Source organism: Prionailurus bengalensis, chromosome A1, assembly GCF_016509475.1.
Source record: "Prionailurus bengalensis isolate Pbe53 chromosome A1, Fcat_Pben_1.1_paternal_pri, whole genome shotgun sequence".
NCBI lineage: Eukaryota > Metazoa > Chordata > Mammalia > Carnivora > Felidae > Prionailurus > Prionailurus bengalensis.
In genome coordinates, this window is record NC_057343.1 from 207,463,596 (window position 1) to 207,478,844 (window position 15,249).

The 15,249-nt window shown below is 40.1% G+C and overlaps 1 protein-coding gene across 2 annotated transcripts in view; it reads left to right on the top strand.

The window, feature by feature from the left end:
* MROH2B (maestro heat like repeat family member 2B) overlaps positions 1-15,249 on the top strand; it is a 72,668-nt gene that overhangs the window by 46,880 nt on the left and 10,539 nt on the right. For both annotated transcript variants that reach the window (XM_043599278.1, XM_043599288.1), the window contains exons 25-32: positions 5,296-5,431; positions 5,526-5,621; positions 5,883-5,972; positions 6,341-6,461; positions 9,070-9,167; positions 11,753-11,905; positions 14,056-14,213; positions 14,718-14,844. In XM_043599278.1, coding sequence (XP_043455213.1) covers positions 5,296-5,431; positions 5,526-5,621; positions 5,883-5,972; positions 6,341-6,461; positions 9,070-9,167; positions 11,753-11,905; positions 14,056-14,213; positions 14,718-14,844 — 979 coding nt within the window. The remainder of the gene's footprint in view (positions 1-5,295; positions 5,432-5,525; positions 5,622-5,882; positions 5,973-6,340; positions 6,462-9,069; positions 9,168-11,752; positions 11,906-14,055; positions 14,214-14,717; positions 14,845-15,249) is intronic.

Below are 15,249 nucleotides of genomic sequence, written 5' to 3' on the forward strand. Positions count from 1 at the left end.
ATTCTTCGTTTTAAGTAAAGTTGAGATCGTGCTCTACATACGATCGTGCATCCTGTCTTTCCTTATTTCACCTTACATATTCCCATGTTATTACCATTCTTTACAAACATTATTCTTTTTTCATTGTTTTTAAAAAATATTTTAATTGGAGGGGTGCCTGGGTGGCTCAGTCGGTTGAGCAACCGATTTCGGCTCGGGTCATGATCTCACAGTTTGTGAGTTCGAGCCCTGCATTGGACTCCGGGCTGTCAGTGCAGAGACCGCTTCAGATCTTCTGTCTCCCTCTCTCTCTGCTCCTCACCACATTGTGTGTGTGTGTGTGTGTGTGTGTCTCTCTCAAAAATAAATAAGCATAAAAAATTTGTTTAAGAAATATTTTAATTGTTGTGAAATACCCAAAAAATGTATCATCTTAACTATTTTTTAAGTGCATAGTGCAGCAGTGTTAAGTATAATCATATTGTTGTTCAATCAACCTCAGGAATTCTTTTCATCTTGCAAAACTGAAGCTCTATACACGTTAAACAACTCCCTGTTCCCTCCTCCCACCAGAGCTGGCAAACACCATTCTACCTTCTGTCTCTATGAATATGTATTTTAGCTACCTCATATAATGGGATCATGCAGTATTTGTCTTTTTGTGCCTTTCTTATTTCACTAGAATAATGTCCATCCATATGATAACCTGTGTCAAAATTTCATTCCTTTTTAAGGCTGAATAATATTCCCTTTAATATATACACCATATTTTGTTAATCCATTCACCCAATGGATGCTTGGGTTGTGTCCATGGTTTGATTCTTGTGAATAATTCCACTAACAAACATGGGTGCCTAAATATCTTTTCCAGTCCTTGCTTTTAATTCTTTTGCGTATACACATAAAAGTAGGATTGCTGGGGGCGCCTGGGTGGCGCAGTCGGTTAAGCGTCCGACTTCAGCCAGGTCACGATCTCGCGGTCCGGGAGTTCGAGCCCCGCGTCGGGCTCTGGGCTGATGGCTCAGAGTCTGGAGCCTGTTTCCGATTCTGTGTCTCCCTCTCTCTCTGCCCCTCCCCCGTTCATGCTCTGTCTCTCTCTGTCCCAAAAATAAATAAAAAAAAAGTTGAAAAAAAAAAATTTAAAAAAAAAAAAAAAAAAGTAGGATTGCTGGATCATATGAGAATTCTATTTTTAATTTTTTAAGGAAGCACCATACTGTTTTCTGTAGCAATGGCACCATTTCATACTCCCATCAACAGTGCATAAGGGTTCTAATTTTTCCATATTTTTGCCAATACTTGTCATTTTCTGGTTTATTTTTAACAGCAGCCATCCTTAGAATCTCATTGTGGTTTTGAGTTGCATTTCTCTAATGATTTAGCAACTTTCAGCATCTTTTCATATGCTCATTACCTATCTTTACGTATTCTTTGGAAAAATGTTTACTTCTTTTGTCCATTTTTGTAATTGAGTCTTTGTTTTTTGTTGTTGAGTTGTCAGAGTTCTTTGTATATTGTGGTTATAAGCTCCTTACCAGATATGTGATTTGTAAATATTTTCTCCCATTCCATAGATTGTCTTTTTACTGTATTCATTGTGTCCTTTGATGCACAGAAGCTTTAATTTTTATTTGTCTACTGTCTATTTTCCATTTGTCTATTTTCCCTTTTGTTATCTGTGCTTTTAGTGTCATATCCAAGAAATCATTGCCAAATCCAATATCATTAAGCTTTCTCTCAAAGTTTTCTTCCAGGAGTTGAAGAGTTTTAGCTCATACATTTAGGTGTTTGGTCCATTTTGCCTTGATTTTTGTATATGGAATAAGGTAAGGGTCCCAACTTCATTTGTTGTACGTGGATATCCAGTTTTCCCAACACTATTGAAAAGACTTTCCTTTCCCTCACTGAATGGTCTTGGACCCTTGTGACCATGTATCCCAGAGTTTATTCCAGGGCTCTCTATTCCATTAGTCTATGTATGTCTGTCTCTTTATGCCAGAACCACACTGTTTTGATTACTGTGGTTTTTGTAATAATCTTTGAAACCAGGAAGTGTGAGAACTCCAACTTGGTCCTTTTTCAAGATTATTTTGGCTATTTGGGGTCCTTTGAGATTTCATATGAATTTTAGGATGGATTTTCCATTTCTACAAAAAGTGGGATTTTGATGGAGATTACATTAAATCTATAATCTGCTTTGGGTAGTATGGATACCTTAACAAAAGTAAGCACCCAAATCAATGAACATGGGATGTTTTTCCATTTATTTGTGTCTTTTTAAATTTCCTTTAGCAACCTTTTGTGGTTTTCAGTGTACAAGTCTTTCACTCCCTTGGTTAAATAAAGTATTTTATTCTTTTTGATGCTATTGTAAAAGGAATTGTTAATTTCCTTTTTGATTATTCATTGTCAATGTAGTAACACAACTGATTGGTATGTGTTGATTTTGTATTCTACGCCATTGTTGAATTTGTTTTATTCTAATAATTTTTTTGTGAATGTTGGGGTTTTCTATTTTTTTTTACTGTTTATTTATTTTTGAGAGACAGAGATAGAGCACAAGCAGGAGAAGGTCAGAGAAAGAGAGGGAGACAGAGAAGCCAAAGCAGACTCCAGGCTCTGAGCTGTCAGCACAGAGCCCAATGCAGGACTCGAACTCACAAACTGCTAGATCATGACCTGAGCCAAAGTTGGACGCTTAACCAACTAGGGTGCCACCCAGGCACCCTAGGGTTTTCTATATATAAGATCATATCTTCTGCAAACAGAGATAATTTTGCTTCTTCTTTCCAATCTACATGGCTTTTATTTCTTTTTATTGCCTAATAGCTCTGGCTGGCACTTTCAGTATTATGTTAAATAAAAGTGGCAAAAGCAAGCATCCTTATCTTGTCTCTGATCTTAGATTTTCCTCTAAATGTCAGAGGAAAAGTTTACAGTCTTTCACCATTAACATGATATTAGCTGTAGCCTTTTCATATATAGCCTTTATTATGTTGAGGTAACAAACAGCATTTTTAATGGCTGTTTAATGACTTACTGTATAGATATATCTCATTATTTAATCAACCTCCTCTTGCTATAGTTAATTGTCAGTTTTTAAAACTATAAACAGGGGTGCCTGGGTGGCTCAGCTGGTTGAGCATCAGACTTCAGGTCATGATCTCACGGATTGTGAGTTCGATCCCTGCGTTGGGCTCTGTGCTGACAGCTCAGAGCCTGGAGCCTGCTTTGGATTCTATGTCTCCCTCTCTCGCTCTGCCCCTCCCCTGCTCATGCTCTGTCTCTCTGTCTCTCTCTCTCTCTCTCTTTCAAGAATAAATAAAACATTAAAAAATAAAAACTATAAATAATATTTTGGTGAACACTTTATGCAAAAAGTGCTCTCTGAACTTTTAATTATAAAAGTTGACAATTAAAAAAAAAAAAGTTGACAATTTAGGGGCGCCTGGGTGGCGCAGTCGGTTAAGCATCCGACTTCAGCCAGGTCATGATCTCGCGGTCCGTGAGTTCGAGCCCCGCATCAGGCTCTGGGCTGATGGCTCAGAGCCTGGAGCCTGTTTCCGATTCTGTGTCTCCCTCTCTCTCTGCCCTTCCCCCGTTCATGCTCTGTCTCTCTCTGTCCCAAAATAAATAAACGTTGAAAAAAAAAATTAAAAAAAAAAGTTGACAATTTAGTTCAATAAATAGTATTCAATGTCATCCATGTACCAGGCATTGAGCTAGATTCAAAAAAGATAACCATTAACAAAATATGGCTTTGTATACTGGGGAAAATAGATGCAAAAACATACCCACATAATCTCCTAAACTGTAGCAAGAAGCAACTAAGAGAAGGCACAGGTTGCCATGTTTACAAAGATACGTGAAGTTTGAAGAAAGCTCAGATAAATAAATGTGGAAGATAAACTAAAAGTTAGCTAGGCACTAAAATAATGTTGTCAAGTAGAAATATAATGCAAGTCACATATGTCACTTAAAATTTTCTGGTAGCCACTTTTAAAAGAGTGAAAAGAAACATTAATGTTAATAACAATTTTACTTAATCCGATATATTCAGTATATTATCATTTCAACATGTATTTGATATTTAACAATGTAATGAGATAGTTTACATGATTTTTCATACAAAATCTTCAAAATCCAGTGCGTTTTAGAATTACAGCATGTCTTCATTCAGTCTAGCCACAACTCACGTATTGGATAGCTGCCTGTCGCTAGAGACTACCCTCATTTGGACAGCACGCCTATAGAACTGGCAAACCAATCTCTAATTACTGAAAACCAATCGGTTTTCAGGGGCTAGAGTGAAGGAAGAGATGAACTGTAAAAGGGCATAAGGAAAAATCTAGGTGTTCTATATTGATTATAGTGGTGGTTTCATGGGTGCAAAACCCATTTAATTGCACACTTTTAACTGGATGAAGCTTGTTGTGCATAAATTTTGCCTCAATAAGTTGATTTTTTTTTAAGTCAGCCAGACAATAAAGATGAAAAGACTGTTCAACATATTTAACACTTTCAACTGACCTGCCCCAGCTGGTACTGACTTTTATTCCCCTGTGAGAGAACCAATTTCACCCTGCCCCAACCATGTCATCATTTTCAATTTCTTTGCTAATTTGGTAGCTGACAAGTGGCATTTTATTGTCTTGATTTACATTTATTAAATAATAAATGGGGATTTTCATGTTTATCGAACATTTACATTTTTCCACGTTATGTCTAGGCTCATACCTTCGTGATGTTTATAGTAAATACCTGAAAGAAAGAAAGAAGGGAATGAAGGAAGGAAAGGAAAGAGAATAGAAAGGAGGGAGGAAGGGAGGGGGAAGGAAGGATGATTACAATGTCATTACTATAGGTACATTCATGAGTACCTATAGTATGTGTGACACCAGTTATAACCTGAGAAGACATAGGAAATGGATAAAAATCACTGCTCCAAATTTAGAATTCCCCCCACCCAACACACACACACACACACACACACACACCCCATGAGCACTAGAAAAAACAAGTGGGTTAATGTTATCACAGATCATATAATAAAGGGTTAAATACCACAAAGCTAGGGATTATTTGTTCATCACTCTAATAAATTAGAAATGAGGCATGTTGACTATGCACGCCAGTACAGTCTGATTCCATGTGCCCAACCTCTCCCTGCTTCTGTCACCACCTCCCTCGACATTCCAACATGTCGGCAAACATATCTGACCCCTTCAGGTATGGTTGGCAGTTCTTGGGTACTCTTCCGGGCTATGTTTTGTTTGTCATCCTAACGTCCATCCCTCTACATGGTTCTCGTTTCAGCAAACTGAAGCCTCAGCTCTCACTAAATGACCATCTCAATATTCTTGAAGAGACTATTCGGAGGCTGCTTCCCCTTCCACCTCTGGAAAAACTCAAAGATGAAGGCGAAACAGATAAGGACAAGGAGCACATCCATGTACGTGGGGGTGAGGCCTGAGTAAAATCAAGAACTACAGTGGGACTCTACTCTCCCGCTGGAGCCTGACACTCATGCTCACTTTGGATTTCAGTTTCTCTACGAACGATCCATGGATGCTCTGGGAAGGCTGCTGAGGACCATGATGTGGGATAATGTGAAAGCGGAGGACTGTCAAGAAATGTTCAATGTGAGTAGGGCCACTGCTCAAACTGATTCCCACATCCCCTCATCTGTGCTGCAAGGTGACACTCCAGACTCTACCTCATCCTCTTCCCAGGGAGATGTCCAGCCTGACCCATTTAACCCACCACATAGGGCCAGTCCTCTTAAAATTGTTTGTGGGAGGTGAGCACCGTTACAGAAGAGGCAGAGACAGCAGGAGCCAGAGAATGAGAATGAGTGAATATGAGGAGTGCTAAGGAAAGGACATTTATTCTTTGACCAACAGCTTCTCCGAATGTGGCTTGTTTCACAAAAAGACTGGGAAAGAGAAAGAGCCTTCCAGATCACCACACAAGTGCTGACAAATGATGTGGAGGTAAGTAATCCCCAGCAGTGAATAGATTTCATCCTTTGCTGACAGTAGGGATCAGCTGAGGCCTCTGGAATTCCAAACTTGTGCATGATGGATCTCCAGTCCCAGAATGGAGTGCTTTCCGGAGAAGCACCTGAGAGGTGTCGCCTGACCCCAGAGTGAGGCAAGGACACTAGGATTAAACTATCTGGCTGCCTTTACATGCTTGCCGGCTCACTTTTCCACTGCCCTAAAAGGGAAAGTCCAAGATTCAATTTCATTCTAAGGACCTTTAGGGGGAAAATAAGGGACTTCATCTCCAGTGCTGTTGGGAATATCCTGGGATGTCAAGCCTCCCTATCAACTTGCGCCCCATCTCCTTTATCCTCCAGGCTCCAGAACACTTTAAGATCGGCTCACTCCTCGGCCTCCTGGCTCCTCACTTCTGTGACACCCTGCCCACCATCCGTCAAGCAGCTGCCAGCTCCACGATTGGTCTGTTCTGTATAAAAGGTGAGGAAAAGATGAGAAACCCACAAATGAAGAGCAGATACCTGTTTTCTTTTGTTCTCAGTTTTCCTCTTTGTTCATCGATGTCTCTCTGTCCCTCTCTTTCCGCTGTTCAGTCGTTTTGGCATTCTAATGCATTAATTATGTATAGGATTTGTCTCTCTTTTGGATCTTTTTTCCCCAATGGCTCTGGTTTTTGCTATTTTTAGAAATAAAGATAATGACACAGATGCATTATAAAGGTCCATTGGGGTAGGTGAAAATGTTTTGAGAGTGTCCAGTTTAAATCACTGAGCACTTAGGCGTATTAGCAATGCTTCTTCTATCACAAGGTTTTCTTCAGGAAGAAATAGCACTATTACTAAAGTTCTCTAAGAGAGACAACTTTGTGGAGGTTTTTCCAGCTTCCAGAACAGAAACTCTGCTCTCCAAGTACATGTGGAGTGTCAATATCAGGAAAGGTAAGGAATTTTAAAACCTCAATCTTGGACTGAAACCAACAAGCAGGCCCTCAGGTCCAGGTTCAACCAGCAGTGGCTTCACAGAGGATGGCCTTGCACTGCACATGCGCAGTTCTGTACAGCCCAGGCGCGGCCAGGACCATGGGTCTAAGTTTTAATTATATTTTTTAATTTACATCCAAATTAGTTAGCATATAATGCAACAATGATTTCAGGAGTGTATTCCTTAGTGCCCCTTACCAATTTAGCCCATCCCCCCTCCCACAAAAAATCATATGACAAAAAGATGAACATAAGGGAAGGGAAACAAAAATAATATAAAAACCGGGAGGGGGACAAAACAGAAGAGATTCATAAATATGGAGAACAAACTGAGGGTTACTTGCGGGGTTGTGGGTCTAAGTTTTAATGCCATCTCACACCTGTGTTCCACTCTCTTTTAAGTACTCAGAAAATGTTTATTAAGCACTTTCCATGTTTCAAGCATTTCTCTGATGCTGGAGACACAGAGATACTACAACTGTAAAATTCACATAAAAAATGTGTTAAAACTAAAAGTTGGGATTTGGCTTGGGGGAGGAGGGGTGGTTAGTCAGTGGAGAAGAAAAAATAATGTTCAACAGAGTCAAACTAGGTATGAAAGTCCCTTGGGGTATGGGAAGATAATTCACTAAGGATATATGCTTGTACCAAGCCACAAAATAAAAAATGAGTTAAGGAGGTAAGAACTAAGAGGCCATCCCAGGAAGAGAAGAAACGTACCGGAGAGGAACCTCGTAGGAAGATAGGAATTTCAACTCTATTATCGTTCTACCTATTCTTCCTTTAGTGTACTTTATTTTCCTGAAACATGCAAAATTCAGGTTCTCAAGTATTCTTTGTTAATAAAAAAAATCCCATACTTCATTATTTACTTTAACTCTTTTCCTCAATGGATCGAATAAGCATGGCAGAGAGAAGGAATATGATTATGAAACACCCGTTGAATACAAGTAACAAGTGTGATGCTAAATTAAATACCCATTTATTTTTTTTTTAATTTTTTTTTCCAACGTTTATTTATTTTTGGGACAGAGAGAGACAGAGCATGAACGGGGGAGGGGCAGAGAGAGAGGGAGACACAGAATCGGAAACAGGCTCCAGGCTCCAAGCCATCAGCCCAGAGCCTGACGCAGCGCTCGAACTCACGGACAGCGAGATCGTGACCTGGCTGAAGTCGGACGCTTAACCGACTGCGCCACCCAGGCACCCTAAATACCCATTTAATAATCAGTTTTGAGATGAAGAGACCTGAAGTTAAGAAACATAGCCATCCGCCGTGCGCCTGGATGGCTCAGTTGGCTAAGTGTATGACTCTTGATTTCGGCTCAGGTTATGATCTCATGTTCATGGGATCAAGCCCCACATTGGGCTCTGCACTGACAGTGGGGAGCCTGCTTGGGATTCTCTCTCCCTCGCTTTCTGCCCCTCTCATTCTCTCTCTCTCTCTCAAAATAAATAAACTTCAAAAAACTTTTCAAAAAAAGAAAGAAATGTACCCATTCCAGCAAGTAGTGGAGCTGGGCTGTGAGCTCAGGTCTGTCTGACTCCAAAGTCCATGTGTGTTCTGTTGGGCTGGGATGCCCGCCACAAAATGGTTTAGGTGGTAGTTTCCACAATTACTATACATTCAAACAACAAGCAGAAAATCGTTACTGCTTAGGTCTGGGTTTATAAATTGATTCCAACAATCATTTACAGAGTTGCTGATGTTTTTATTGCAATAATTACCTTTCCATTTTCCCCAAAGTGGCTCACTGCAAAATGGAACTCCAACAGAGAGAGCAGCATAGCAGAGTAGTCAGAGCCCAGGCACCGATGTCAGACAGACCAGGGTTCAAATTCTGACTCTGCTATTTTTAGTCACTAGATAACCATGGCCAAATGACTTTATACCTTTCTGTCTCATCTTTCTCATCTGCAAAAACAGGAGTGTCTACCTCAGATGATGTTTATGAGTAATAGATGAGATCATTGTATGCAGAGTATTTAGCATGGTACTAAACCACCTGTACGTGTTTGCTTTTACGCCTGCCCTTTCAATATGGCCAACTTCTTCAACCCCATCAGGTCTTTAAACTCTTGCATATGTCCCCCCTTGTGGATTTTAGGCATTCACCCAGAGGTGGAAAGACTGCAGGATTTGCAGGAAGGGCTGCAGTGTGATGATGTACAGGTCCAGATCAAGATTTCTTCCAAAATAGCAAAGGTAATAGATATGGAGGACTGGCCAAGGGATGTAAAGATAGTTCTGGGTTGATTTCCAAATAAGTAAGCTGTGTATGCCCCACCACCAAGGAGAGCAGTGGTCTAGCCATTCTTTTAGGCTATCATGCATTAACCCTGGGTGCATGTGCCCAGTCAACACCTGCTGCTTATATTTCATTCTCTGAGAAATATTGTGAACCAAGATTCTTCAGGGTAAGGGAGGCAGTGGAGTGGAGTAGAAGCAACAAGAGCTTTGGAGTCTATTGAACGCATTCTGTGTGCACTGCTTGAAACCCATTTTCCTCATCTTAAAAAGAAATGCATAACCTACCTCTCAGAGTTGTTCTGAGAATTGGTCAATGAATTCATTCATTTATTTAATCATTTATGCATTCGCCTACTATGTTCTGTGCACCTATCATATGCCAGACTTTGTTCTAGGCTCTAAGAATAGAAAAAGACAAAATGCCTGCCCTGGATGACCTTGTATCCTGGTGGATGGAGTCAGCCAAATAAATATGTTAGGTAGTGATAATTGAGAAAAATATAGTCAAGTAAGGGAATAGAGAGTAAGGGAGGGGTGATTTCCTAGAAAAGGCCACTGTGAAGGGGAGACCATGAAGACTGAGGGAAAAGAACATTCCAGGCAGAGGAGAAAGCAAGTACAGAGGCCCTGAGGTAGAGAAAGAAGGAGGTAGTGAGATCCAAGAGATAGCTCAGGAATGATTCAGTTGCCTTCCAGGTCTTGTTAAAGACTTTGACTTTTTTTTTTTAGTTTATTTACTTATTTTGAGAGAGATAGAGATAGCGCAAGTTGGGGAGGGGCAGAGAAAGAGAGAGGGAGACAGAGAAACTCAAGCAGACTCTGCACTGACAATGCAGACGTGGGGCTCAAACTCATGAACCTTGAGATCATGACCTGAGCCAAAACCAAGAGTCAGATGCTTAACCGACTGAGCCACCCAGATGCTCCAAAGACTTTGACTTTTACTCCAGTTGGAAATAAAAGCCAGCACAGGGTTTTGAGCATAAGTCGGGGCACTATGTCCAATTGTGCCAGATACGAAATGCACAAGGGCCTCTTCATGTGAGGCAGCATCATTCTTAATGTAAACATTGTAGATATTTATGTATTTTAAGGTAGTTATCCACAGATGGCAGCAAAAGGTCCAACAAAATCAGTCATTATGACCATATACTTACAGAGAGAAGTGAACTGTCTTGAGGACAGGTGTCTTTTCCTAATTTGCACAAGCCCTGAATGGGCTAGGTGTGTTCCTGCAAGAAGGAACATGATCAGACTTCTATTTCAGAGGGTCATCTGGCTGCTGTGTTCATACTACAATACAGGCCAGCAGGAGTGAAATTAATGAGGTCAGATTGGAGGAAACTACAAGGAGGTGGCTTGGACTAAAGTGACAGCAGCAGAAACAACAAGAAAGTGTCCAGAATAAGGGAGAGAGGCCAGTTGAGGGGCACGGAGGAAACATAGGTCAAATGCCTAAGAAAGTGTCTGATGCATGATAACTACCCAAAAACATGAGTTCCCCTCCTTCCTTTCTTGCTAAACCATCATCCATACCAATATGAGGAAAAAACAGATAACCATTGAGTTTGGAGCCCAAGCAGGTATTTGGTGTTACATAGAACAGATGCGGCAGTCTGGGCCCTTGATCTTGGAACAAAAATGACTCAGAAACTGGTTGAGACATGCAACTATTCATGAAAAGGGACTCATTTCCTTTCAAGAACATTACTATTAAATATCAATCATCAGGTCACTTAATGCAGAGGGAAGTCAGTTGTAAAGAGTAATGTTTTCATACCTACAAACTCGTAATCACAACCATCTTGCTTGGTTAAAGCCCCAGACAATGTTCCTGGAATTCATTCAAACTGCTAACTTTTCACCTGCCTGCCTGCCTTTTCATTAGGACTCATGCACGCATGCATATGTGTTCACACACACACACACACACACGCACACTCATACTCACACACTGCTATCACCCATTCTGTATAGTTCTTGTACTTAGAGACCAAATTGCAAAGTTTTTATTTTCTAGAACTTTTGACTACTCTTAATTTTGAAACATGAAAGAGTAAAAGACAGGGATCATAACAATTCATACTTTTATGGAAACTGTGAGGCACCTGTTATTCAGCATGGCACTTAGTACCTGGTGATAGACTTTCCTAAATTCCCAAGCCTTAGCTATTCTTTGGCATACCCAAGACATATTTCTGTGATATATGAAATGTATGCTGAAGTAATTTATATCATATAAATTGTTATACAAAATTTATACATTATTTTTCCCTTGTGGAGTACACTAGAAATTTGGAGAAGAAATCGCCTCATGAGGCTTGGGATTCAATAAATATAAAATGATAAAAGGGCAACTGTAGGAAAAGTTTACCTAGAGGTTGTAGGGTATTGTCTCTATCTGTTTTAGTAGTTTCTATAGTTCTAATCATGTGCTGTTTGGAAATTCCAGTGGTTTCCAATATCTTAAAACAACAGTAGCAGCATGTTGTATGAAGTGAGATGATTGATAACATGAATCTTTCTGGGTACATTCTCAGATTGTCAGTAAACTCATCCCAAATGAAGAAATTCTAATGTTCCTGGAGGAAACCCTGGATGGTCTAGAGACCCTTAACCCCACCTGTACAAAGGCCTGTGGCATATGGATGGTTGCTGCCCTGAAGGAGCAGGGAGCTGCTTTGGAAGAACAGGTGAACTGACAGCCAGTTTGACCATCGAGCAGAATTCTAACACTTCTGAAATGCCAAGTTGATTGCTACTTCCCAGTTTGTCCTCTGTTGGGAAATAAGCAAGAGCATGCATAGCCTTGGGAGGCCTCAGCAGAGACCCAACTTGTGTATTAACAACCAGGCTCATGTTGTCTCAGCCTGTCTCAATTGCCTTTCTAGTCTGTGATCAAAAAATCTTTCCCAACTGTCACTCTTTGGCTAGAGACAGCAGCTCTGAACCAAGGGCATTTGGATTCTGGAAAACTGGACTGTTAGATCTATAAGGATGAGGGTGACTGTGTGGATCACCTTTGGGATGACCACTGAGGATCAGTAGAGTTTCTAATTCCACTGCCTCTCTTCAGGCTTCTCTTCCACACACCTTGGGGTTTGTTTTCTGGTAAGGAAGGTGTCATTGAAGAACTGATTGAGGGAAAGTCCTTTGTCCTTACTCCCAGCTGGAGAGTTAGGCAGAGTGAAAAGGATTTGAGCTCAGGAAGCTTGGTTAAGAGCTCCAAATGGGGATGCTCTAGCCTTTCTCTTGAGGTTGGACACAAAATTCAGGCAATTCAAAGATTAATAAGGAGGAAGAGAATCTTTAACTCAATGAAGGCACCTCCTATAGGTGAAAGAAGTTATGGTGCCCATGTCCCGGAGTCAACCACCCTAAATTAAAGAATTCTCCAAAGTATGACCTTTAGAAATTATTTCTGTGTTAATTACTCTCCAATCAGTTTTTTAAAAAATTTACTGAGTGTGTACTATGTGGCAGGCATTATACTGGACATGGGAAGATCAAAGGTTCATAAATTTGGAATGTTGTTGTATTTGTGTGTTTGGCATTAAAAGGGAGCAATAGGGACCTAAATCCTCCCCTAATGGGACTCTGTGGTAATCATATTTGCCAGATATTTATGTTTAAAGAATTTTAATTCAGAGTAAATGTCATGTTTAACCTAAAAATATCTATCCAAAATAAACAAGAGAAATATCTACTAGAAGCAAAGCTACTAGCAGATAGATATGCCCTTCTCCACGTCAAAAATCCAAATGTATAATATCATTTCCTGCTGCCCACAGATTCACATCCAAATTTGGAAGGTGACCTTCAGTGTTCTCTAGGATCTGGCTTCATCTTTTCTGTCAAGTTATCTTCTCTTAGCCTCATTTTCTCTGTGTTCCAAACTGGACCATTCTCTTGTTCCAGAAATGTTTGCCATATTTGCTTGGGCCCATGATCTCATGCTAGTTTATATATATATATATATATATATATATATATATATATATATATATTAGAGCAGTTTTAGGCTCACAGCAAAATTGGGCACAGAGCCCTGTACCTCCTCTCCCCACACACATGTATCCTCCCTTACCATCAACATCCTACAACATGGTGGTACATTTGTTACAATCGATGAATCTACATCAACACATTATTATCACTCAAAGTCCACAGTTTCCCTTAAAGTTAACTGTTGGTATTGACAAACGTATAATTGCACATATCCACCATTGCAGTAACATACAGAATACTTCCACTGCTCTAAAAATCTTTTGTGCTTCATCCATTATCATGCTTTTTTATTTTACATCTTTATCTATATTCTTCTTTGGGATGAGGATGACTTTCCCCACCATCCCCACCTTGCCTTTTGAAATTTCTATATATCCTTCAAGACCCACATCAGGTGTCCCTCCAAAGTGACCTCAGTTACTTCTGGGTTCCCTCACAATCCTGTGAACCTCTTGTGTACCATTTGCCATATACTGCCTGGCGCACAGGTGTTTGGATATATGGCTGGTATTCTTTCTTAGAACATTCTTTCCTTTTGAGAAAGGGCTACATCGTATTCCTCTTTGGTAAATCCCCCACAATGCCTAGCACAACACTTGGCATAATGCAGTCTTTCACTAAATATTTGCTACATTGACTTAGGAATAAATACTCAATATACCTATAACCCTCGTGAGTAAGAGATAGGCCATGCATAGAATTAACTAGTGTTTCTAAAATTATTATATAATTCATCAACTACCCATGATTAATATGCTGACTATGTGTGTCCTAAGCCATATAGTAGAGGGAAAATGGCAATTTAATGTTTGATTTGGACTTTTTTTTTTTTTAGCTGTTGGAGATCTTGAACATGATTTACTATCACATGCCAGTCCTCAGACAAAAGGAGGAAAGTTTTCAGTTTATGCTGGAAGCCATCTCTCAGATAGCCAGCTTTCACATGGATGCAGTTGTTGCTAACCTTTTACAGAAGCCTCTGCCCTTTGACAGGTAGATTCTAACCGAGCTCATTCCTTCTCCCAGGAAATGCTAATCCGCACTGAGGAAGAATTTGTGGTTTGAGAGAAAGAGAGTAAAAAGAAAGGTTGAGAACATCTCACCTAAATAATAAGTTCAAAAATGGTGTTTGAATCATAAATAATGTTTTTCCAAGTGTTTTTCATATACATATCCTCCTAATATGATAAGATTTCTTTAAAAAAAATACATCATAGGAATAAGTGAATATTAAAAAATGAGTATTTCTCTTCTTTCTGGTTGCCTTGAATTTCACCTGAGAGGTTTATGCCTTAAAGGACATTAACAAACCTCAGTAACCCAAGTCCAGAATGCTGGACTGTTAAATAACACATCCTTATCATCTCCGGGCATGTTAGCATTGCCATCTGTCCTTGAAATTTTGATTAGTCATAATGTGGTTTTAGAGGGGAACAGATGAAAAAGCTCATATTCCAAAGAGTTGTTTCTTATCAGCTTCCTGGCTTACCACCCTAGGGACACAAAGACATTGTGGAAGGCTCTGGCTGAGAACACAGCCTCCAGTGGTAAGCTCTTGAGAGCCTTAACAGACAAACTTGAGAATGAATTAGAAGATGACGTAGCTGGGCTGGAGGCGATTTCAGTGAGTTGGACAACCCATCGCATACCTGGAATTGTGTCCCACTCCATGGTCTGTCCCCACCTGGAACTTGGTGATGTAGCATTAATCGTACTTCTTCCCCTCTTATACCCTGATTTTAAATCGGCTCCAGTTAATTGGAGTTAGTTGGAAAAATATGGCAGCAATTTTGTCTGTGGCTGATCACTTTTAGAAGCAAATTTCTCATCATCCCAAAGAAAATCTGTGGGTCTGTATTTACAAATTAGTCTTAAGATATCCAGAGCACCCCTTTGAAAGACCTCAATGCTGGAAACGATTTCATTTCACCTGACTGGTGCCCCCTAGAGTTTGGAGTTGCCGAACATAACAGTCCTGAGAGAGAAACACAGTATGAGCTGAGAAGTTTCCAAACAAATACACCCTCTT